The sequence below is a fragment of the Entelurus aequoreus genome, linkage group LG02 (assembly GCF_033978785.1).
Source record: "Entelurus aequoreus isolate RoL-2023_Sb linkage group LG02, RoL_Eaeq_v1.1, whole genome shotgun sequence".
Lineage (NCBI taxonomy): Eukaryota > Metazoa > Chordata > Actinopteri > Syngnathiformes > Syngnathidae > Entelurus > Entelurus aequoreus.
In genome coordinates, this window is record NC_084732.1 from 13,911,599 (window position 1) to 13,936,330 (window position 24,732).

Below are 24,732 nucleotides of genomic sequence, written 5' to 3' on the forward strand. Positions count from 1 at the left end.
TGATGAGGTTGGACGCCAACATGGTGGAGCTTAGTGGCGACGGCGTGCGTCTTAATGGGAAAAGGTGAGCCCAGAAAGACAGGACTCGACTCAAACGTTCTCCTCAAATATTGACCGGCTGCACGCCAACATTTTATGAATGTTTGTCTAACCGAATTTGAATAAAACAAAACTTCTTCATGGTTGTCTCTGCAGCGTGTCTCTGCCTGTAGTTGCCTTTGGACTGACCATCAAGAAGACCTCATCCAGTGTCCTAGTCCAGACCCAACTGGGAGTCCATGTGGTGTGGAACTTGGACGACTCATTAGATGTATGCAACACACACGCACATACATAGTGTGCAGTGATGAGGTATTGTGTGTGACGTTGACCTCCTCTATGAGGGGCCGTTAGGGACATTATTCAGAATTACCTCTTACATACACTACTGCAGGCCTGGCCCTAACCAACCTGGCGCCCTAGGCAAGATTTTAGGTGGCGCCCCCCCACATGGGCAGTGAAGTGTATATACTCACAAGAAACCGAATAGCTTTGTCTTTGACCTTTTTTTTTTAACTTAAAGAAAGCAAATTAACATATTATTTGAGAATCTTATGTTATGATTATCTTTAACCGAATCACAGCAGTGCTCAAATTAAAAAACAGCATTCCCTCTCATGTGATATTGCTTAATTAACATTAATGATGTGCACTTTAACAACTAGGCTTACAACTATACCTAATATATAAAGGGGTGGAAAAGTGACTATTACCTGCAGGGCAAACATTAGCTAACCAGAAGGCAATAACAATGTAAACAAAAAACACCTGCTTAAAAGATCTAATACAAATGTCCCTGGGGAATGTAAGGTGGGAGTACTGTAATTACCTAACGTTACTTTATTATTTTCCATAACAATTTAGCCCCCTCCACAATATTAACCCGACGTTAAAACAGAACTAGCTATTTATTGATTAGCAATTGCTGAATCATGTAACATTAGCTTAATGCTAAAAAAGCCAGGTTACTATCACATTCTGTAACAGACAAATAATTTCATGTAGGCTAACGTTACCTACCTGCTACCTCTGTCTTGTTCTCGTTTCTCTCCTCTTCTTTTCTCTTTTTTCTTCCCTGGGCACCAGAAAGTTTTAGCCGTTTTGACATCTTGTGTTGAAGGGAGGGGGCGCATTGTGCGGGGGGAGGGGGGGGGGGTGCGTAATGTTGTAACAAATAATATTTATATTAAATAGGCTTTACTTTGCATTTTAATTAACGTGGGATTATTTTTTGTATTTAGAAATAATAGTACCAACTTTTTTTCCTTTTTTTTTTTTCAACATTTGTGGCACTGGCGTGGCGCCCCCTGATGGACGGCGCCCTTAGCATTTGCCTATACGGCCTATGCCACGGGCCGGCCCTGCACTACTGAAATGCTCTCACATAAACAACTGAAATGTTTTTCTCTCACACACACTACTGAAACACTCTTATACACACTACTGCTCCTCACCTTTTTCACATGACGCATTAGTCGTGATCTTTACGCTTTTACCATGGCGCCACCTACTGACATTAGACAGTAAGTCCGACGTTAGCAAAAAACTGGTATCAGATCTCATCGGCTTGTTTCTAAAATGTCCGATACAAGCAATCCTGCAGCACGTTTACTTGGACCGCCAGTTAGCATATAAATGTCTTCCAAAAAAACTCGTTTACCAGAGGTAAACATGGTAGACTATCAGCCAGTGTTTGCTGACCACGCGAGCGACCCCTACAGGGAAGTCCAAAAAATGCCTGTGGCTCAGCTGTAGACCGTATGGGCCGCAGCGGTACTCAGTTGACTTTTTCACCACTTGTAGCAGTAACGACAATATCAAACTAACAGAACACTTCTGCAGCTAAAGTCGTAGAGCAGGGGTCACCAACGTGGTGCCCGCGGGCACCAGGTAGCCCTAAAGGACCAGATGAGTAGCCCGCCGGCCTGTTCTAAAAATAGCTCAAATAGCAGCACTTACCAGTGAGCTGCCTCTATTTTTTAAATTGTATTTATTTACTAACAAGCTGGTCTCGCTTTGCCCGACATTTTTAATTCTAAGAGAGACAAAACTCAAATAAAATTTGAAAATCCAAGAAAATATTTTAAAGACTTGGTCTTCACTTGTTTAAATTCATTATTTTTTTTACTTTGCTTCTTATAACTTTCAGAAAGACAATTTTAGAGAAAAAATACAACCTTAAAAATGATTTTAGGATTTTTAAACACATATACCTTTTTACCTTTTAAATTCCTTCCTCTTCTTTCCTGAAAATTTAAATCAATGTTCAAGTATTTTTTTTATTTTTTATTGTAAAGAATAATAAATACATTTTAATTTAATTCTTGATTTTAGCTTCTGTTTTTTCGACGAAGAATATTTGTGAAATATTTCTTCAAACTTATTATGATTAAAATTCAAAACAATTATTCTGTCAAATCTAGAAAATCTGTAGAATCAAATTTAAATCTTATTTCAAAGTCTTTTGAATTTCTTTTAAAATTTTTGTTCTGGAAATTCTAGAAGAAATAATGATTTGTCTTTGTTAGAAATATAGCTTGGTCCAATTTGTTATATATTCTAACAAAGTGTAGATTGTATTTTAACCTATTTAAAACATGTCATCAAAATTCTAAAATTAATCTTAATCAGGAAAAATTACTAATGATGTTCCATAAATTCTTTTTTTAAGTTTTTCTCTTCTTTTTTTCGGTTGAATTTTGAATTTTAAAGAGTCGAAATTGAAGATAAACTATGTTTCAAAATTTAACTGTCATTTTTTCCGTGTTTTCTCCTCTTTTAAACCGTTCAATTAATGGTAAATATCATTAATTATTAATAATAACGTCAAAGGTAAATTGAGGAAATTGGCTATTTCTGGCAATTTATTTAAGTGTGTATCAAACTGGTAGCCCTTCGCATTAATCAGTACCCAAGAAGTAGCTCTTTGTTTCAAAAAGGTTGGTGACCCCTGTCGTAGAGCAAATTTGTTAAGCGCAAAAATTAGGACTAAATTGGTGAAGCTGTATTTTCATCTAAGAAATCCAAGACACATATACAATACATGCCAAAAGTTTGGACACACCTTCTAATTAAATGGGTTTTCTTTATTTCCATGACTATTTACATTGTAGATTGTCACTGAAGGCATTAAAGCTATGAATGAGCACATGTGGAGTTATGTGCTTAACAAAAAAAAGGAGAAATAACTGAAAATATGTTGTATATTCTAGTTTCTTCAAAATAGCCACCCTTTGCTCTGATTACTTTTTTGCACACTCTTGGCATTCTCTCGATGAACTTCAAGAGGTAGTCACCTGAAAGGGTTTTCACTTCACAGGTGTCATAGTCTTGATGCCTTCAGTGACAATCTACAATGTAAATAGTCATGAAAATAAAGAAAACGCATTGAAATGGGAAGGTGTGTCCAAACTTTTGGCCTGTACTGTATATTATTTTTATTATTATTATTTATTTAGTTAGAATTTATTAAAATGTATTGACAGTTTATTTAAGAAACATAAATATTATTATTATTATTATTTATTTAGTTAGAATTTATTAAAATGTATTGACAGTTTATTTAAGAAACATAAATATTATTATTATTATTATCAATATTATTATTATTAAAATTAATTTAGTTAGAATTTATAAAAATGTATTGAGTTTATTTAAGAAACATACATGTTATTTGTATTATTATCTTAGTTAGAAATGATTTATTTTAATTTAATGACAGTTTATTAAGGTAACATATATATATATATATATATACATATTAATTTTTATTATTTATTCAGTTGGAATCTATTTATTTTAGCACAGCGTAATTGTATGTAAATTTATTTTTCAGCAGTTTTTATGAGTCCCTTTTTTTGCCATATATTTGATTTGTATTTATTTTTTGTAATCAGCCTGACTTAAAACTGACTTGAAGCTGTATTTTCATTTGCACTTTTAAGTTTATTGACAGTTTATTTAAGAAACATATATTATTAATAATTTAGTTAGAATTTCTAAAAATTCTATTGACTGTTTATTTAAGAAACATATATATTATTAATAATTTAGTTAGAATTTATAAAAATTCTATTGACCGTTTATTTAAGAAACATGTATATTATTTGTATTATTAATGTAGTTAGTAATTATTTGTTTTAATTTAGTGACAGTTTATCAGTTTATTTAAGTAACATATATATATATATAATTTTTATTTTATTTTTTTAAATTATTATTCATTTAGTTGGAATCTATTCATTTTAGCACGGCGTAATTGTATGTACATTTATTTTTCGGCAGTTTTTATGAGTCACTGCTTTTGCCATATATTTGATTTGTATTTATTTTTGTAATCAGCCTGACTTAAAACCTTGATAATAATATTTGTGTTGACATATGGTTTCTTATCATTTGGGAAGATGTATCCTGGTAAACTATAAGTATAAATTCTATATAATTTTTGTATAAGATTAAAATCAAAAGTAAGATCAGAAATTCTGGGTTAATATTTGAGTGGGCACTGGGCTCCTCTCTGGTGGAAAAGTTGGGCCCTGAGGTCAAAAAGGTTGAGAATCCCTGCTATGGGTTACAAGGAGCAAGTAGTTACACATCAGCTAAGCAAACAATAGCACACAAGCTAGGTATACATAATAAGTGTCGTTAATTGCACAATATTGCAGTCTAAAACAGCACATTTGTCAACATGAACAAGTATTAAATAATTATAGTCGCATATTGCTTACACATACAGAGGCAGAAGCGTATTAAAAAGTGTCCCAAAAAAACAATTACCATTCCACTTCACTTTAAAAACAGCATAGGTCCATTCCAGACGAACTGGAAATAGGTTAGTGTTTTTCATACCTTACATTGTTCTATGTTTGACTCATTTCACTTGATCTAACATTTTCTACCTTTGCCCACTACAAAATAATAAAAGCTTGTATGATTCGTGCTGATATCCAATCAATATGGGTATCGGCGAATACACAAGGTTTAAATATCAGTATTGAAAGTGAAAAGGTTGTATCGTGACACCCCTCAACGATGACAGACCTTGAAGATGACGATGTGTGTGTGCGCAGATTGAAATCGACAATAAGTACAGGAATCGGACGTGTGGGCTGTGTGGAAACTTTGATGGCATCGATGACGAGTTCATGAAAGATGGTGAGAGAAATTAGGACCTTGTGTCAAATCTCAAGTGAATGAAATGAATCCTCATCAAGAGGCCGGATGGATGTTTATATTTCAAACGTGCCACCAGGAAAAATACTCTCCGTTCTGGACTACGCTGACAGTCACAGGGTCAGTGGGCCAGCCGAGAACTGTGAGGAGGAAGACCTGCTGGAGGACCTCGCTCTGGACCGCAGAGACCAGGTGACACACACACTGCTGTCTAATGAATCAATCAACTATGACCTAAACGTCATATTCAGTTTGGCGTACATCAAGAGTGTCCAATGTGTGGCCCGGGGGCTGTTTGCGGCCTCCAGCACATTCTAAAAATACAATTATCGTATTTTTCGGACTATAAGGCGCACTTAAAATTCTTTCATTTTCTCAAAAATCGACGGTGCGCCTTATAACACGGTGCGCCTAATGTACGGAATAATTCTGGTTGTGCGTACCGACCCGGAAGCAATTTTATTTGGTACATGGTGTAATGATAAGTGTGACCAGTAGATGGCAGTCACACATAAGCGATAACGTGTAGACTGCAATATGACGCTAGTAAACAACACCAAAACGTTTTAAATGTTCCATTGAGAAGATAGAACACTACACACGGCGCTGAAAAATCTATCAAAATGTTTTAGTACGACTTTGAAGCCGGATTGTCGGCGCATTACGGCTATCGTAGTCAGACAGACGAGTATTATTATGGTGTGTGTTTAAGGACCGCAAAATGGCACCCATTAGCGGACACATTACAGTGTTTCCCACACATTCATTTATTTGTGGTGGCCCGCCACGAAAGAATTAAGGCAGCCACAAAATTTTTTTATTTTATTTATTTATTTATTTTAAATTATTTTTTTATTTTTTTGTCCTGTCCAGCTTCCCAGGCAAATCATATAGTTGATGTAGATGCCCATATCGGCTGTTCAGATTTACTTTACAAAAGAGAAGTGTAGGATCAAGATTTTTGGAGGTCTTTGTTCAGTGGATCAGATGTTTGATGAAGCTTTGTGTCTATCTACCACCACTACTGTTTTCTGTTTATTTGTTACTGACTGTGGCAGGACACCTCTGCCTCTGTTTCACTTTATGTTGCTGGTAAATAATATGGTTGTAGTAGTAGGCTAAAGTTAAATTATTTAGTATGCACTAATTAAAGGGGCAGAGCTTTAAGAGACATTTTAGCTTTCATATTTTTATAAGATATATTTTTTGTAAGAACCACAATTAATAAATACATTTCAGTGAATAACTTATTGTTCAAATCTGTATATAAATATGTACATTAAGTGTTGTAATTATATTGTAAAATGGATGGATGGATGGATGGATGGACGTTTAAAACATAACTGTTATTATTAATAAGTAAGTATACATTTTTTTAGCCTTTTTAGAGAAAATCATATCATTGTAGTAAATTATGCAAATTACTCGATGATGTCATGGTGGCCACGCCCATAGCCACGCCCCCACCGCCACAGGTATCTTGGCAGTTTATGGGAAACACTGCATTATCTGGCGTTTTGTTTCGCAATATTATGCAAAACCAACTTTTCTTACATTCTGGTACATGCTGATCTGTTTTTGGGATCTACATAAGTCCTGAAAATTTGCGCACGCCCGCCATTGTCGTCCACGCAGTTGATAAGCTTCTTCTTTTTCTCTATCTTCCTGTTATGGGGCATTTCTAATAAAAACAGTGTTGGGTTAGTTACTGAAAACCAGTAACTAGTTACAATTACTAGTTACTTTATTTCAAAAGTAACTCAGTTACTAACTCAGTTACTTACACCAAAAAGTACTGTGAAAAGTAACTATTTACTTATTTTTTTCTTCTTTTTTTTTTAAAACCTCCCATTAATGCTCTTTTAGCCTTCATTTCAGTACTGTTATTGCAGTGGAGAATAATACAATGTGTTGATCAACTTGACATGCATTTGCATCACTGAACTCTGCTAAGCAATGTGGTCTACATACAACACACAAAGACAAAGATATGTTTCAAAGGGCCAATTTATTTCAGGCCAGAACAAATTGACAAAACTATTTTAAGTAGCTGCAACATAACATACATAAGTAACAAACAGCATAATAACAATATAGCTGTAAACCTGGCTTCACCTAAGGAAGGCACACGTGATATACACAAAGCCTAACCAGGCAGATTTGAATTGTTGTTTTGGGCAGTAGATAGGATCTTTGATCTAAGACACAACTTACATTTAACTAAAATGTTCTTTTCTTTGTGCTCGACAAAAAAAAGAAGTGAGAATATCTCCATGTTAAGAAACTCGAGTGCGGCTCCGTTGTTAGTAAACACAGACACGCCCACCCTCCCCTCCCCTCCCCTCCCCTTCCCACACCCACACAGAGCGTGCCTCCGGCTTGTGACAGAGGAAGAATCAGAAGGACGACACTGCAGCGCTCCAATAAAACACACTCAGATCCTTTGTTTCTAGCCGATACTACATCTAAAATAACGTAAAATAACGCAGTAACGCATCATGTAGTAACGGTAACTGAGTTACTGAATATAAAAAAATAACGCGCCGAAACTAACGGCGTTAGTCCCAACACTGAATATAAAGTAGCGTAAAGTTTAACTTATATCTGTCAGTAAACTCGCTATGAAAGCGCTAAAAACTACAAGTGTAGTGAGTTCACATTATTCACCCATGGAACTTTAGTTATTACAGAGTTCTGGTCGGACAGTTTTTCACGGGACACATTTCCAGCCTTGTTGCACTAGTGAGCCACGGATGAGGAGATGCTGCTCCGATGTTGATTGAAGTAAAGTCTGAATGTCATTAAAACAGTTAGCTCCATCTTTTGACATTGCTTCGACTCCCGTCCTTGCACGCTACACCGCTACAAAAAAGATGACGGGGAGAAGACGCTGTCGAAGGTGAGCCACATAAATAAGACCGCCCACTAAACGGCGCATCCTGAAGCGACTGCCAGAAAGCGACTTGAAGATGATCTGTAAAACATCCTCTATGCAACATTTTGACCAAAGAACCACCATTACATGTTATGTAGACCAGTGGTCCCCAACCACTGGGCCGCAAGTACAAAAAGGTTGGGGACCACTGATGTAGACCACAAGGAAGTGTTTTACATTTAGAACAAAATCCTAATATGACTCCTTCAATGCGCCTTAGAATCCGGTGCGCCTTTTGCATGAAAATAGACCTGAATAGACCCACTCATCAGTCCGGAAAATACGGTATGAAAAAAAAAAACACACACAAGAAGTGGAATAAGAGAGCAAACAGGTGTAATGTAAAGAGAAAAAGTTGAAATGTTGGCAGTTTTTTTCTTTAAAACAGTAATTTCTCTAAAAAATTAAAGAAATCATAATCATTGTTGTTAATATTGACATATAATTAAAGGCCTACTGAAACCCACTACTACCGACCACGCAGTCTGATAGTTTATATATCAATGATGAAATCTTAACATTGCAACACATGCCAATACGGCCGGGTTAACTTATAAAATGCAATTTTAAATTTCCCGCTAAACTTCCGGTTGGAAACGTCTACGTATGATGACGTATGCGCGTGACGTCACGATGGCAACGGAAGTATTCGTACCCAATGTGTCACCATACAAACTGCTCTGTTTTCATCGAACAATTCTACAGTATTCTGGACATCTGTGTTGGTGAATCTTTTGCAATTTGTTTAATGAACAATGGAGATTGCAAAGAAGAAAGTTGTAGGTGGGATCGGTGTATTAGCGGCTGGCTGTAGCAACACAACAAAGAGGACTTACTTGGATAGCAGACATCTGTGATCGGGTGAAGTCCTTCGTCGCGCCGTCGATCGCTGGAACGCAGGTGAGCACGGGTGTTGATGAGCAAATGAGGGCTGGCTGGCGTAGGTGGAGCGCTAATGTTTTTATCATAGCTCTGTGAGGTCCGGTTGCTAAGTTGCTAAGTTAGCTTCAGCGTCATTAGCAACAGCATTGTTAAGCTTTGCCAGGCTGAGAATTATTAACCGTGTAGTTACATGTCCATGGTTTAATAGTATTGTTGATCTTCTGTCTATCCTTCCAGTCAGGGATTTATTTATTTTGTTTCTATCTGCATTTGAGCCAGATGCTATCACGTTAGCTCAGTAGCTAAAGAGCTTCGCCGATGTATTGTCGTGGAGATACAAGTCACTGTGAATGTCCATTTCGCATTCTCGACTCTCATTTTCAAGAGGATATGGTATCCGAGGTGGTTTAAAATACAAATCCGTGATCCACAATAGAAAAAGGAGAGAGTGTGGAATCCAATGAGACCTTGTACCTAAGTTACGGTCAGAGCGAAAAAAGATACACCCTGCACTGCCTCTCTAGTCCTTCACTCTAACGTTCCTCATCCACGAATCTTTCATCCTCGCTCAAATTAATGGGGTAATCGTCGCTTTCTCGGTCCGAATCTCTCTCGCTCCATTGTAAACAACGGGGAATTGTGAGGAATCCTTCCTCCTGTGACGTCACGCTACTTCCGGTATAGGCAAGGCTTTTTTGTATCAGCGACCAAAAGTTGCAAACTTTATCGTCGTTGTTCTATACTAAATCCTTTCAGCAAAAATATGGCAATATCGCGAAATGATCAAGTATGACACACAGAATGGATCTGCTATCCCCGTTTAAATTAAAAAAAAAATCATTTCAGTAGGCCTTTAAGTATCTGTTAAATCAATTGTTCCACTTTGAAAATGTTGGGGGGAGGGGATATTGCATATTTTGTATGCTTGCCATATATAAAAAAAGTGCATAATAATAGAAAAGCGTGATATAAAATCTAATCCATTATTATTATTATTATATAACATAAAAATAACAAAATCGTATAATCTGAAAGTTGATCGGGAGATTCAAGCATTGAAAGTAAAAAAAAAATATATATATATATATATATCACCCTTTTCTCACACTTTTATGAGTGGGCCCTTTTTAGATCCCTGATACCTTTTTAGTATGATTTTTTTTTTTTTAAACTGTCATTGTTCTTGAATTAATACTGAATCAAAATGTTATCAATCTATTTGCGGGTCCAATTACTTCACTTTGAATATTCCACTTTAAAATTTCAGGAGGTAAAATATTTCATATTTTGTGCTTGTGGGAGAGGGGGTTTGACAAAAAGGGCATGAACATTAAAACAAATATTTATTTCAACGGGTAAAGCTGAAGTTAGTCTAGAGCAGAGGTGTCAGAGTCGTTTTTAACTGAGGGCCACATCGCAGTTATGTTTGGCCCTCAATTTTATAATCGTCCATGTCCGAATTGCGATGCATATAAAAATCGGTTACTTCCCCCACCTCTGGTTTTTGGTGTGTTTCCCGATACAACTAACAAACATCCCTGACACCTACAGATGAGACTCCGCCCCCTTCAACTGAACCAGGAGCACACTTTGGGGCCCAAAAGTTGATCCAGGTGTTTGTCATTCCAGCGTATTTGTAGGCAGATTTTTACCGACGCCGCCTTCGCCAGCTGCCGCAACCTTCTGGACGTGGACGCCTTTGTCAAAGCGTGCTCTTCTGACATCCGCCGCGCCTCCCACCGCAGGGACCCGTCCCTCTGTCAGACCGTCTCGGAATTCTCCAGACAGTGCGTCCACGCAGGCGGAGCCCCGGGAAAATGGAGGAATGCCACCATCTGCTGTAAGCACTGGGGGGCCCCGTAAATAAATGCTTCGATTTTACACTCTGGCCACGCTTGCCCACGCAGACAGGAAGTGTCCGTCCAACATGGAGTTTTTGGAGTGCAGCAGCTCGTGTCCTGACAGCTGCAGCAACCCCGAGGCCAGCCGCACGTGCGACACCCACTGTCACGACGGGTGCAGCTGCCCCCACGGTACGTGCGCAGTGCATTACCCCCCCACTTTCCCTCAGTGGGTCAGCGATGTTCCCCCTCCTCAGGCACAATCCTGGATGACATCAGCGACTCCGGCTGCGTTCCTGCTGACCAATGTCCATGTCTGCACAAAACCCAAGTGTACCAGTCTGCACAGTCCTTCTCCTACAACTGCGGAACATGGTGAGACCACGACACTGCACCCCTCAACCTACTAAACTAAACCCTTCACCTGAGCAACTTTGTGAGGAGGAGTTTTACTGCGCAAGAACTACAAAACCAGTAAAGTTGGCACGTTGTGTCATTCGTAAATAAAAACAGAATACAATGATTTGCAAATCCTTTTTAACTTAAATTTAATTGAATAGACTGCAAAGACAATTTTTTTTTTGTGCAAATAATCATTATCTTGCAATTTAATGGCAGCAACACATTGCAAAAAAGTTGGCACAGGGGCATGTTCACCACTGTGTTACATGGCCTTTCCTTTTAACAACACTCAGAAAACGCTTGGGAACTCAGGAGGCCAATTTGTGAAACTTTTCAGGTGGAATTCTTACCCATTCTTGCTTGATGTACAGCTCAAGTTGTTCAACAGTCCGGGGGTCTCCGTTGTGGTATTTTAGGCTTCATATTGCACCACACATTTTCAATGGGAGACAGGTCTGGACTACAGGCAGGCCAGTCTAGTACCGGCGCTCTTTTACTATGAAGCCACCCTGTTGTAACATGTGGCTTGGCATTGTCCTGCTGAAATAAGCAGGGGCGTCCATGATAACGTTGCTTGGTTGGCAACATATGTTGCTCCAAAACCTGTATGTACCTTTCGGCATTAATGGTGCCTTCACAGATGTGTATGTTACCCATGTCTTGGGCACTAATACACCCCCATACCATCACAGATGCTGGCTTTTCAACTCTGCGCCTATAACAATCCGGATAATTTTTTTCCTCTTTGGTCTGGAGGACACGACATCCACAGTTTCCAAAAACAATTTCAAATGTGGACTCGTCAGACCACAGAACACTTTTCCACTTTGCATCAGTCCATCTTAGATGAGCTCGGGCCCACCGAAGCCGGCAGCGTTTCTGGGTGTTGTTGATAAATGGCTTTGGCTTTGCATAGTAGAGTTTTAACTTGCACTTACAGATGTAGCGACCAACTGTAGTTACTGACAGTGGTTTTCTGAAGTGTTCCTGAGCCCATGTGGTGATATCCTTTACACTGATGTTGCTTTTTGATGCAGTACCATCTGAGGGCTCGAAAGTCACGGGCATTCAATGTGACGTGCGGTGATTTTTCCAGATTCTCTGAACCTTTTGATGATATTACAGACCATAGATGGTGAAGTCCCTAAATTCCTTGCAATAGCTCATTGAGAAATGTTGTTCTTAAACTGTTTGCGATTTGCTCACGCATTTGTTCACAAAGTGGTGACCTTCGCCTCATCCTTGTTTGTGAATGACTGAGCATTTCATGGAAGCTGCTTTTATACCCAATCATGGCACCCACCTGTTCCCAATTAGCCTGTTCACCTCACCTGTGGGATTTTCCAAATAAATGTTGATGAGCATTTCTAGACAGGCGCTTCAACCAACTAAGTCACAACATCGCTTGCAAGTCTTCTGTTGACTAGATTAATTCTAAAACTTCCACGCGCTGAGCTACTTTCACTTCAAAAGGAAACACTGGGATTTTAACCTAGAATCTCCTGTATACTAGACAGGCACTTTAACCAACTAAGCCTCAGCACCACCTGAGATTTACAATCAAAACTGTAAAAATTTGCAGATCTGATTGACATTCAAATCTGTAAAAGTTTGCAATGTAGCACCAGAAGTGGTATTTAAGCAGATTCATAGTTATTCGAAAGCAGGGGCGTCACTAGCTTTTAAGGACAGGGGGGGCTTAGCCCCCAGGAGATGCACAGGATGCGAGCACACAACTTCACAAACGGCTAACAAAGACTTAGAAATTAATCATTGTTATTATTATTATTTCAGTCGGTTTGATTTTCAATGTGTGTTCAGTACAACAACAAACATGGGTTTGCACAGTGACATTTTGTTTACAGCATCAACAAGAAACTATTACTTGCATGATCCTTCAAGATACACTGAAACACAATGAAAGTCATGGCATTAACCTCTATGTTATTCATTCACAACATAGAGGTTAATGCCACCACTTTAGCTCACGATACAATAATTGTTTGTTCCCAAATATTTTGAAGTTGCACAGATTACATTTTGGGCATATATGTGACTAAAATGGTTGTAAATTCAAGCCCTGGAAATATTACTTAATTACTTGAATTCAAGTAATATCTGGATCGGGATAATTTGGCTTGTGTATAATATATATATATATATATATATATATATATATATATATATATATATATATATATATATATATATATATATATATATATATATATATTATGGCAAGCCGTTAAGGAAATTAAATATATATGGAAGTCTGAATAGAAATGAGAAACGTTTATACATACTGTAAATAAGAAAGACTTAGAGTCCATCTGCTGATCTGAAAAAGAGCTGAGGGACCATCTTCAAAGTGCAATGCTGAAACAAATAATGCAAACAAAAAATTTAACTTCCAGGGCTTGAGTTTAACATAGTCCCGTCGTCCCGGGGACGGTAAAAAAAATGCACGGGACAAAATGAAATGTTCCCCGGGACGATGGCTTTTAACCATTTTTTTTCTATTTCTTTTTATGTATTTATTCATTTTACATTTTATATTAAATGTCTTGGTTTTTCCACCGTCTGAAAATCCTATGAAATGTTTAACAAGCCATCCTATAATGATACCACAGCTATTAATGTAACAATACAATAAAACAAATATATTTAATGATGTTTTTTTCATTATTTTAACAATAGGCTAATGTATATTACTTTATATAGATTCTACAAGAAACACAAAACTTAAAAACTAAATTTACAATTGCAGACACAAGGTTCTTGTTCTGCAGTGCTGTGTGCTAATGTGCTTCGTACACCTGCAGGACCGCAAGCAAGGTCGCAGAGAAAATGCGGACTGGTTTTTGAGTGATGTGGGCATTTTCTATATGAACAAGTGGAATGGATTGGATACCGACGCACTAAAGGGGCTCTCTACCTTACGCTATGAAGTGAGGGGAAACTGAGTGAATAATGACAGGTTATATGATTATTTATCTAAACTCATATTCGGGCTACTTTATAATGAATATGTCGGCATGTATTTGTAAAAAAAAATATATATATATATATATATATATATATATATATATATATATATATATATATTTTTTTTTTTAACACCAAATTATTTAGGGGGGCTTAAGAACATTTTAGGGGGGCTTGAGCCCCCCTGAAATAGGCCTAACAACGCCAATGTTCGAAAGCAACATGGAAAGGCAAACATCCCCAAATTTCATTAGTTCGATTGGTAGACAGTGGGATTTGTCTTTGCATACAGTTTGTGCTGCCCTAAAAGGCACCGCTCGGATTTGAACCCAGGCTCTCCTGTTTACTAGACAGGCGCTTTAACCAACTAAGCCACAGCGTCACCTGAGATTGCCAATCAAATCTGTAAAAATGTGCGGCTTTGATTGACAATCAAATCTGTAAAAATGTGCAATGTAGCAGCAGAAGTGTTATTTAAGCAGATTCACAGCTATTCGAAAGTAACCATCTCCAAATTTCATTAGTTCGATTAGTAGACCGTGGAATTTGTCTTTGCATACAGAGTTTGTGCTGACCTAAAAGGTACTGCTGGGATTTGAACCCAGGATCTCCTGTTTACTAGACAGGCGCTTTAACCAACTAAGCCACAGCACCACTTGCGATGCTCCTGTTGACGAGATTACTTCTAAAACTTCCAAGCACTGAGCTACTTTCACCTCAAAAGGAACCGCTGGGATTTGAACCCAGAATCTCCTGTATACTAGACAGGCACTTTAACCAACAAATCCACAGCACCACCTGAGATTGACAATCAAATCTGTAAAAATGTGCAGATTTGATTGACAATCAAAGCTGTAACAATGTGCAATGTAGCACCAGAAGTGGTATTTAAGCAGAATCACAGCTATTCAAAAGCAACATGAAAAGGGAAAAATCTCCAAATTTAATTAGATCAATTGGTAGACAGTGGGATTTGTCTTTGCATACAGAGTTTGTGCTGCCCTAAAAGGCACTGCTGGGTTTGGGACCCAGGATTGCGTGGCAGTTGCTTTAACCAACTAAACCTCAGCACCACTTGTGCAACTACTGAAACTGTACTCCTGTGTCAATGTTTGGTGTGGTTGGCCTGAACCTGCAGTTGGACAAGAATATCTGTGATCGGTACTGCTGGGATTTGAACCCAGGATCTCCTGTTTACTAGACAGGCGCTTTAACCAACTAAGCCACAGCACCACTTGCAATGCTTCTATTGAATAGTTTCATTCTGAAACTTCCACGCACTGAACTACTTTCACCTCAAAAGGAACCACTGGGATTTGAACCTAGAATCTCATGTATACTAAACAGGTACTTTAACCAACTAATCCTCAGCACCACCTGAGATTGACAATCAAAACTGTAAAAATGTTCAGACCTGATTGACAACTAAATCTGTAAAACTTTGCAATGTAGCACCTGAAGTGGTATTTAAGCAGATTCGAAAGCAACATGGAAAGGCAAACATCTCCAAATGTCATTTAGTTCAACTGGTAGATGGGATTTGTTTTTGCATACATTTTGTGCTGCCCTAAAAGGTACTGCTTGGATTTGAACCCAGGCTTTCCTGTTTACTAGACAGGCGCTTTAACCAACTAAACCACAGCGTCACCTGAGATTGCCAATCAAATCTGTAAAAATGTGCAGATTTGATTGACAATAAAATCTGTAAAAATGTGCAATGTAGCAGCAGATTCACAGCTATTCGAAAGCAATATGGAAAGGGAAAAATCTCCAAACTTAATTAGTTCGATTGGTCGACAGTGGGATTTGTCTTTTCGTACACAGTTTGAGCTACCCTTCAAGGCACTGCTGGGATTTGAACCCAGGATCTCCTGTTTACTAGACAGGCGCTTTAACCAACTAAGCCACAGCACCACTTGCAAGCCTTCTTTTGAATAGATTAATTCTAAAACTTCCACGCACTGAGCTACTTTCACCTCAAAAGGAACCACTGGGATTTAAACCTAGAATCTAATGTATACTAAACAGGCACTTTAACCAACTAAGCCTCAGCACCACCTGAAATTGACAATCTAAACTGTAAAAATTTGCAGATCTGATTGACAATCAAATCTGTAAACATGTGCAATGTAGCAGCAGAAGTGTTATTTAAGCAGATTCACAGCTATTCGAAAGCAACGATCTCCGAATTTCCTTAGTTCGATTAGTAGACAGTGGAATTTGTCTTTGCATAGAGTTTGTTGTGCCCTGAAAGGGACTGCTGGGATTTGAACCCAGGATCTCCTGTTTACTAGACAGGCGCTTTAACCAACTAAGCCACAGCACCACTTGCAATACTTCTGTTGACTAGATTACTTCTAAAACTTACAAGCACTGAGCTACTTTCACCTCAAATGGAACCACTGGGATTTGAACCCAGAATCTCCTGTATACTAGACAGGCGCTTTAACCAACTAAGCCACAGCACCACTTGCAACACTCCTGTTGACTAGATTAATTCTAAAACTTACAAGAACTGAGCTACTTTCACCTCAAAAGGAACCACTGGGATTTGAACCCAGAATCTCCTGCATACTAGACAGGCACTTTAACCAACTAATCCACAGCTCCACCTGAGATTCCCAATCAAATCTGTAAAAATGTGCAGATTTGATTGACAGTCAAATCTGTAAAAATGTGCAATGTAGCAGGAGAAGTGTTATTTATGGCAATTCACAGCTATTCGAAAGCAACAATCTCCGAATTTCCTTAGTTCGATTAGTAGACAGTGGAATTTGTCTTTGCATAGAGTTTGTGCTGCCCTAAAAGGCACTGCTGGGATTTGAACCCAGGATCTCCTGTTTACTAGACAGGCGCTTTAACCAACTAAGCCACAGCACCACTTGCAATGCTTTTGTTGACTAGATTAATTCTAAAACTTACAAGCACTGAGCTACTTTTACCTAAAAAGGAACCACTGGGATTTGAACCCAGAATCTCCTGTATACTAGACAGGCACTTTAACCAACTAAGCCACAGCACCACCTGAGATTGACAATCAAATCTGTAAAAATGTGCAGATTTGATTGACAATCAAGTCTGCAACGTAGCACCAGAAGTGGAATTTAAGCAGAATCACAGCTATTCGAAAGCAATATGGAAGGGGAAAAATCTCCAAACTTAATTAGTTTGATTGGTAGACAGCTGGATTTGTCTTTGCGTACACAGTTTGTGCAACCCAACAAGGCACTGCTGGGATTTGAACCCAGGATCTCCTGTTTACTAGACAGGCGCTTTAACCAACTAAGCCACAGCACCATGTTTTATAATGTAGATAGACAATTAAATCTGTAAGGGGAAATTTGCAGACTCACAGATATTCCAAAGCCACATGAAAAGGCACATTTAATGTTTTTATAAGTTTGATCGGTAGAGAGTGGAACTTGTCCTTGCATACCAATTAGTGCTGCCCAAAAGGCAATGCTGGGTTTGGGACCCAGGATTGCGTGGCAGGTGCTTTAACCAACTAAACCTCAGCACCACTTGTGCAACTACTGAAACTGTACTCCTGTGTCAATGTTTGGTGTGGTTGGCCTGAACCTGCAGTTGGACAAGAATATCTGTGATCCCAGCAGTACCTTAAAAGGTACTGCTGGGATTTGAACCCAGGAACTCCTGTTTACTAGACAGGCGCTTTAACCAACTAAGCCACAGCACCACTTGAAAGTCTGCTGTTGAATAGATTCATTCTAAAACTTCCACGCACTGAACTACTTTCACCTCAAAAGGAACCACTGGGATTTGAACCTAGAATCTCATTTATACTAAACAGGCACTTTAACCAACTAAGCCACAGCTCCACCTGAGATTACCAATCAAATCTGTAAAAATGTGCAGATTTGATTGACAATCAAATCTGTAAAAATGTGCAATGTAGCAGCAGAAGTGTTATTTATGGAAATTCACAGCTATTCGAAAGCAACAATCTCCGAATTTCCTTAGTTCGATTAGTAGACAGTGGAATTTGTCTTTGCATAGAGTTTGTGCTGCCCTAAAAGGCACTGCTGGGATTCGAACCCAGGATCTCCTGTTTACTAGACAGGCGCTTTAACCAACTAAGCCACAGCACCACTTGCAATGCTTTTGTTGACTAGATTAATTCTAAAACTTACAAGCACTGAGCTACTTTTACCTCAAAAGGAACCACTGGGATTTGAACCTAGAATCTCATTTATACTAAACAGGCACTTTAACCAACTAAGCCACATTACCACCTGAGATTACCAATTAAATCTGTAAAAATGTGCAGATTTCATTGACAATCAAATCTGTAAACATGTGCAATGTAGCAGCAGAAGTGTTATTTAAGCAGATTCACAGCTTTTCGAAAGCAACAATCTCTGAATTTCATTAGTTCGATAAGTAGACAGTGGAATTTGTCTTTGCATAGAGTTTGTGCTGCCCTAAAAGGCACTACTGGGATTTGAACCCAGGATCTCCTGTTTACTAGACAGGCGCTTTAACCAACTAAGCCACAGCACCACTTGCAAGTCTTCTGTTGACTAGATTAATTCTAAAATTTACAAGCACTGAGCTACTTTCACCTCAAAAGGAACCACTGGGATTTGAACCCAGAATCTCCTGTATATTAGACAGGCACTTTAACCAACTAATCCACAGCACCACCTGAGATTGACAATCAAATCTGTAAAAATGTGCAGATTTGATTGACAATCAAATCTGCAACGTAGCACCAGAAGTGGAATATAAGCAGAATCGCAGCTATTCGAAAGCAATATGGAAGGGGAAAAATCTCCAAACTTAATTAGTTCGATTGGTAGACAGCTGGATTTGTCTTTGCGTACACAGTTTGTGCAACCCAACAAGGAACTGCTGGGATTTGAACCCAGGATCTCCTGTTTACTAGACAGGCGCTTTAACCAACTAAGCCACAGCACCATGTTTTATAATGTAGATAGACTGAATGAAATCTGTAAGGGGAATTTTGCTTTGGAACACCCGAATAAGTTGCATTTATGCAGACTCACAGATATTCCAAAGCCACATGAAAAGGCACATTTAATATGTTTTTATAAGTTTGATCGGTAGAGAGTGGAACTTGTCCTTGCATACCAATTAGTGCTGCCCAAAAGGCAATGCTGGGTTTGGGACCCAGGATTGCGTGGCAGGTGCTTTAACCAACTAAGCCTCAGCACTACCTGAGATTGATAACCAAATCTGAAAAACTTTGCAATGGAGCACCAGAAGTGGTATTTAAGCAGATTCACAGCTATTCGAAAACAACCATCTCCAAATTTCATTACTTTGATTAGTAGACAGCGGAATTTGTCTCTGCATACATAGTTTGTGCTGCCCTAAAAGGCACTCCTGGGATTTGAACCCAGGAGCTCCTGTTTACTAGACAGGCGCTTTAACCAACTAAGCCACAGCACCACTTGCAACATTTCTGTTCACTAGATTAATTCTAAAGCTTCCAAGAACTGAGCTATTTTCACCTCAAAAGGAACCTCTGGGATTTGAACCCAGAATCTCCTGTATACTCGACAGGCACTTAAACAAACTAAACCACATCACCACCTGAGATTGACAATCAAATCTGTAAATCTTTGCAATGTAGCACCAGAAGTGGTATTTAAGCAGATTCACAGCTATTAGAAAGCAAAATGAAAAGGGAAAAATCTCCAAATTTAATTAGATCAATTGGTAGACAGTGGGATTTGTCTTTGCATACAGAGTTTGTGCTGCCCTAAAAGGCACTGCTGGGTTTGGGACCCAGGATTGTGTGGCAGGTGCTTTAACCAACTAAACCTCAGCACCACTTGTGCAACTACTGAAACTGTACTCCTGTGTCAATGTTTGGCCTGAACCTGCAGTTGGACAAGAATATCTGTGATCGGTACTGCTGGGATTTGAACCCAGGATCTCCTGTTTACTAGACAGGCGCTTTAACCAACTAAGCCACAGCACCACTTGCAATGCTTCTATTGAATAGTTTCATTCTGAAACTTCCACGCACTGAACTACTTTCACCTCAAAAGGAACCACTGAGATTTGAACCTAGAATCTCATGTATACTAAACAGGTACTTTAACCAACTAATCCTCAGCACCACCTGAGATTGACAATCAAAACTGTAAAAATGTTCAGACCTGATTGACAACTAAATCTGTAAAACTTTGCAATGTAGCACCTGAAGTGGTATTTAAGCAGATTCGAAAGCAACATGGAAAGGCAAACATCTCCAAATGTCATTTAGTTCAACTGGTAGATGGGATTTGTTTTTGCATACATTTTGTGCTGCCCTAAAAGGTACTGCTTGGATTTGAACCCAGGCTCTCCTGTTTACTAGACAGGCGCTTTAACCAACTAAACCACAGCGTCACCTGAGATTGCCAATCAAATCTGTAAAAATGTGCAGATTTGATTGACAATAAAATCTGTAAAAATGTGCAATGTAGCAACAGAAGTGTTATTTAAGCAGATTCACAGCTATTCGAAAGCAATATGGAAAGGGAAAAATCTCCAAACTTAATTAGTTCGATTGGTCGACAGTGGGATTTGTCTTTTCGTACACAGTTTGAGCTACCCTTCAAGGCACTGCTGGGATTTGAACCCAGGATCTCCTGTTTACTAGACAGGCGCTTTAACCAACTAAGCCACAGCACCACTTGCAAGCCTTCTGTTGACTAGATTAATTCTAAAACTTCCACTCACTGAGCTACTTTCACCTCAAAAGGAACCACTGGGATTTAAACCTAGAATCTAATGTATACTAAACAGGCACTTTAACCAACTAAGCCTCAGCACCACCTGAAATTGACAATCTAAACTGTAAAAATTTGCAGATCTGATTGACAATCAAATCTGTAAACATGTGCAATGTAGCAGCAGAAGTGTTATTTAAGCAGATTCACAGCTATTCGAAAGCAACGATCTCCGAATTTCCTTAGTTCGATTAGTAGACAGTGGAATTTGTCTTTGCATAGAGTTTGTTGTGCCCTAAAAGGCACTGCTGGGATTTGAACCCAGGATCTCCTGTTTACTAGACAGGCACTTTAACCAACTAACCCACAGCACCACTTGAAAGTCTTCTGTTGAATAGATTCATTCTAAAACTTCCACGCACTGAACTACTTTCACCTCAAAAGGAACCACTGGGATTTGAACCTAGAATCTCATTTATACTAAACAGGCACTTTAACCAACTAACCCACAGCACCACCTGAGATTACCAATTAAATCTGTAAAAATGTGCAGATTTGATTGACAATCAAATCTGTAAACATGTGCAATGTAGCAGCAGAAGTGTTATTTAAGCAGATTCACAGCTATTCGAAAGCAACAATCTCTGAATTTCATTAGTTCGATTAGTAGACAGTGGAATTTGTCTTTGCATAGAGTTTGTGCTGCCCTAAAAGGCACTGCTGGGATTTGAACCCAGGATCTCCTGCTTACTAGACAGGCGCTTTAACCAACTAAGCCACAGCACCGCTTGCAAGTCTTCTGTTGACTAGATTAATTCTAAAACTTACAAGCACTGAGCTACTTTCACCTCAAAAGGAACCACTGGGATTTGAACCCAGAATCTCCTGTATACTAGACAGGCACTTTAACCAACTAATCCACAGCACCACCTGAGATTGACAATCAAATCTGTAAAAATGTGCAGATTTGATTGACAATCAAATCTGCAACGTAGCACCAGAAGTGGAATTTAAGCAGAATCACAGCTATTCGAAAGCAATATGGAAGGGGAAAAATCTCCAAACTTAATTAGTTCGATTGGTAGACAGCTGGATTTGTCTTTGCGTACACAGTTTGTGCAACCCAACAAGGCACTGCTGGGATTTGAACCCAGGATCTCCTGTTTACTAGACAGGCGCTTTAACCAACTAAGCCACAGCACCATGTTTTATAATGTAGATAGACAATTAAATCTGTAAGGGGAAATTTGCAGACTCACAGATATTCCAAAGCCACATGAAAAGGCACATTTAATGTTTTTATAAGTTTGATCGGTAGAGAGTGGAACTTGTCCTTGCATACCAATTAGTGCTGCCCAAAAGGCAATGCTGGGTTTGGGACCCAGGATTGCGTGGCAGGTGCTTTAACCAACTAAACCTCAGCACAAACTTGTGCAACTACTGAAACTGTACTCCTGTGTCAATGTTTGGTGTGGTTGGCCTGAACCTGCAGTTGGACAAGAATATCTGTGATCCCAGCAGTGCCTTAAAAGGTACTGCTGGGATTTGAACCCAGGATCTCCTGTTTACTAGACAGGCACTTTAACCAACTAAGCCACAGCACCACTTGAAAGTCTTCTGTTGAATAGATTCATTCTAAAACTTCCACGCACTGAACTACTTTCACCTCAAAAGGAACCACTGGGATTTGAACCTAGAATCTCATTTATACTAAACAGGCACTTTAACCAACTAAGCCACAGCTCCACCTGAGATTACCAATCAAATCTGTAAAAATGTGCAGATTTGATTGACAATCAAATCTGTAAAAATGTGCAATGTAGCAGCAGAAGTGTTATTTATGGAAATCCACAGCTATTCGAAAGCAACAATCTCCGAATTTTCTTAGTTCGATTAGTAGACAGTGGAATTTGTCTTTGCATAGAGTTTGTGCTGCCCTAAAAGGCACTGCTGGGATTTGAACCCAGGATCTCCTGTTTACTAGACAGGCGCTTTAACCAACTAAGCCACAGCACCACTTGCAATGCTTTTGTTGACTAGATTAATTCTAAAACTTACAAGCACTGAGCTACTTTTACCTCAAAAGGAACCACTGGGATTTGAACCTAGAATCTCATTTATACTAAACAGGCACTTTAACCAACTAAGCCACAGCATCACCTGAGATTACCAATTAAATCTGTAAAAATGTGCAGATTTGATTGACAATCAAATCTGTAAACATGTGCAATGTAGCAGCAGAAGTGTTATTTAAGCAGATTCACAGCTATTCGAAAGCAACAATCTCTGAATTTCATTAGTTCGATTAGTAGACAGTGGAATTTGTCTTTGCATAGAGTTTGTGCTGCCCTAAAAGGCACTGCTGGGATTTGAACCCAGGATCTCCTGTTTACTAGACAGGCACTTTAACCAACTAAGCCACAGCACCGCTTGCAAGTCTTCTGTTGACTAGATTAATTCTAAAACTTACAAGCACTGAGCTACTTTCACCTCAAAAGGAACCACTGGGATTTGAACCCAGAATCTCCTGTATACTAGACAGGCACTTTAACCAACTAAGCCACAGCACCACCTGAGATTGACAATCAAATCTGTAAAAATGTGCAGATTTGATTGAAAATCAAATCTGCAACGTAGCACCAGAAGTGGAATTTAAGCAGAATCACAGCTATTCGAAAGCAATATGGAAGGGGAAAAATCTCCAAACTTAATTAGTTCGATTGGTAGACAGCTGGATTTGTCTTTGCGTACACAGTTTGTGCAACCCAACAAGGCACTGCTGGGATTTGAACCCAGGATCTCCTGTTTACTAGACAGGCGCTTTAACCAACTAAGCCACAGCACCATGTTTTATCATGTAGATAGACAATTAAATCTGTAAGGGGAAATTTGCAGACTCACAGATATTCCAAAGCCACATGAAAAGGCACATTTAATGTTTTTATAAGTTTGATCGGTAGAGAGTGGAACTTGTCCTTGCATACCAATTAGTGCTGCCCAAAAGGCAATGCTGGGTTTGGGACCCAGGATTGCCTGGCAGGTGCTTTAACCAACTAAACCTCAGCACCACTTGTGCAACTACTGAAACTGTACTCCTGTGTCAATGTTTGGTGTGGTTGGCCTGAACCTGCAGTTGGACAAGAATATCTGTGATCCCAGCAGTGCCTTAAAAGGTACTGCTGGGATTTGAACCCAGGATCTCCTGTTTACTAGACAGGCACTTTAACCAACTAAGCCACAGCACCACTTGAAAGTCTTCTGTTGAATAGATTCATTCTAAAACTTCCACGCACTGAACTACTTTCACCTCAAAAGGAACCACTGGGATTTGAACCTAGAATCTCATTTATACTAAACAGGCACTTTAACCAACTAAGCCTCAGCACCACCTAAGATTACCAATCAAATCTGTAAAAATGTGCAGATTTGATTGACAATCAAATCTGTAAAAATGTGCAATGTAGCAGCAGAAGTGTTATTTATGGAAATTCACAGCTATTCGAAAGCAACAATCTCCGAATTTCCTTAGTTCGATTAGTAGACAGTGGAATTTGTCTTTGCATAGAGTTTGTGCTGCCCTAAAAGGCACTGCTGGGATTCGAACCCAGGATCTCCTGTTTACTAGACAGGCGCTTTAACCAACTAAGCCACAGCACCACTTGCAATGCTTTTGTTGACTAGATTAATTCTAAAACTTACAAGCACTGAGCTACTTTTACCTCAAAAGGAACCACTGGGATTTGAACCTAGAATCTCATTTATACTAAACAGG

At 38.9% G+C, this 24,732-nt stretch overlaps 1 protein-coding gene and 26 non-coding genes across 27 annotated transcripts in view; 1 reads left to right on the forward strand and 26 right to left on the reverse strand.

The window, feature by feature from the left end:
- LOC133641816 (mucin-2-like) overlaps positions 1-24,732 on the forward strand; it is a 92,720-nt gene that overhangs the window by 439 nt on the left and 67,549 nt on the right. The window contains exons 2-8 of the mRNA XM_062035856.1: positions 1-64; positions 196-310; positions 5,109-5,193; positions 5,291-5,403; positions 10,658-10,868; positions 10,936-11,061; positions 11,127-11,244. The exon at positions 1-64 is cut by the window's left edge and continues 282 nt beyond it. Of these exons, the coding sequence (XP_061891840.1) occupies positions 1-64; positions 196-310; positions 5,109-5,193; positions 5,291-5,403; positions 10,658-10,868; positions 10,936-11,061; positions 11,127-11,244 (832 nt within the window). The remainder of the gene's footprint in view (positions 65-195; positions 311-5,108; positions 5,194-5,290; positions 5,404-10,657; positions 10,869-10,935; positions 11,062-11,126; positions 11,245-24,732) is intronic.
- trnat-agu (transfer RNA threonine (anticodon AGU)) lies at positions 14,565-14,638 on the reverse strand. Its single transcript has one exon. It is a non-coding gene; the product is annotated as a tRNA-Thr (tRNA).
- trnat-agu (transfer RNA threonine (anticodon AGU)) lies at positions 14,837-14,910 on the reverse strand. Its single transcript has one exon. It is a non-coding gene; the product is annotated as a tRNA-Thr (tRNA).
- Positions 15,416-15,489, reverse strand: trnat-agu (transfer RNA threonine (anticodon AGU)). The gene has a single exon. It is a non-coding gene; the product is annotated as a tRNA-Thr (tRNA).
- Positions 16,097-16,170, reverse strand: trnat-agu (transfer RNA threonine (anticodon AGU)). The gene has a single exon. It is a non-coding gene; the product is annotated as a tRNA-Thr (tRNA).
- Positions 16,509-16,582, reverse strand: trnat-agu (transfer RNA threonine (anticodon AGU)). Its single transcript has one exon. It is a non-coding gene; the product is annotated as a tRNA-Thr (tRNA).
- trnat-agu (transfer RNA threonine (anticodon AGU)) lies at positions 16,651-16,724 on the reverse strand. Its single transcript has one exon. It is a non-coding gene; the product is annotated as a tRNA-Thr (tRNA).
- On the reverse strand, positions 17,063-17,136 carry trnat-agu (transfer RNA threonine (anticodon AGU)). The gene has a single exon. It is a non-coding gene; the product is annotated as a tRNA-Thr (tRNA).
- trnat-agu (transfer RNA threonine (anticodon AGU)) lies at positions 17,205-17,278 on the reverse strand. Its single transcript has one exon. It is a non-coding gene; the product is annotated as a tRNA-Thr (tRNA).
- On the reverse strand, positions 17,480-17,553 carry trnat-agu (transfer RNA threonine (anticodon AGU)). The gene has a single exon. It is a non-coding gene; the product is annotated as a tRNA-Thr (tRNA).
- On the reverse strand, positions 17,880-17,953 carry trnat-agu (transfer RNA threonine (anticodon AGU)). Its single transcript has one exon. It is a non-coding gene; the product is annotated as a tRNA-Thr (tRNA).
- trnat-agu (transfer RNA threonine (anticodon AGU)) lies at positions 18,292-18,365 on the reverse strand. Its single transcript has one exon. It is a non-coding gene; the product is annotated as a tRNA-Thr (tRNA).
- trnat-agu (transfer RNA threonine (anticodon AGU)) lies at positions 18,704-18,777 on the reverse strand. The gene has a single exon. It is a non-coding gene; the product is annotated as a tRNA-Thr (tRNA).
- trnat-agu (transfer RNA threonine (anticodon AGU)) lies at positions 19,121-19,194 on the reverse strand. Its single transcript has one exon. It is a non-coding gene; the product is annotated as a tRNA-Thr (tRNA).
- trnat-agu (transfer RNA threonine (anticodon AGU)) lies at positions 19,616-19,689 on the reverse strand. Its single transcript has one exon. It is a non-coding gene; the product is annotated as a tRNA-Thr (tRNA).
- trnat-agu (transfer RNA threonine (anticodon AGU)) lies at positions 20,151-20,224 on the reverse strand. Its single transcript has one exon. It is a non-coding gene; the product is annotated as a tRNA-Thr (tRNA).
- Positions 20,849-20,922, reverse strand: trnat-agu (transfer RNA threonine (anticodon AGU)). The gene has a single exon. It is a non-coding gene; the product is annotated as a tRNA-Thr (tRNA).
- trnat-agu (transfer RNA threonine (anticodon AGU)) lies at positions 21,261-21,334 on the reverse strand. Its single transcript has one exon. It is a non-coding gene; the product is annotated as a tRNA-Thr (tRNA).
- On the reverse strand, positions 21,673-21,746 carry trnat-agu (transfer RNA threonine (anticodon AGU)). The gene has a single exon. It is a non-coding gene; the product is annotated as a tRNA-Thr (tRNA).
- On the reverse strand, positions 22,090-22,163 carry trnat-agu (transfer RNA threonine (anticodon AGU)). The gene has a single exon. It is a non-coding gene; the product is annotated as a tRNA-Thr (tRNA).
- trnat-agu (transfer RNA threonine (anticodon AGU)) lies at positions 22,491-22,564 on the reverse strand. Its single transcript has one exon. It is a non-coding gene; the product is annotated as a tRNA-Thr (tRNA).
- On the reverse strand, positions 22,903-22,976 carry trnat-agu (transfer RNA threonine (anticodon AGU)). Its single transcript has one exon. It is a non-coding gene; the product is annotated as a tRNA-Thr (tRNA).
- Positions 23,315-23,388, reverse strand: trnat-agu (transfer RNA threonine (anticodon AGU)). Its single transcript has one exon. It is a non-coding gene; the product is annotated as a tRNA-Thr (tRNA).
- Positions 23,457-23,530, reverse strand: trnat-agu (transfer RNA threonine (anticodon AGU)). The gene has a single exon. It is a non-coding gene; the product is annotated as a tRNA-Thr (tRNA).
- Positions 23,732-23,805, reverse strand: trnat-agu (transfer RNA threonine (anticodon AGU)). Its single transcript has one exon. It is a non-coding gene; the product is annotated as a tRNA-Thr (tRNA).
- Positions 24,132-24,205, reverse strand: trnat-agu (transfer RNA threonine (anticodon AGU)). Its single transcript has one exon. It is a non-coding gene; the product is annotated as a tRNA-Thr (tRNA).
- On the reverse strand, positions 24,544-24,617 carry trnat-agu (transfer RNA threonine (anticodon AGU)). The gene has a single exon. It is a non-coding gene; the product is annotated as a tRNA-Thr (tRNA).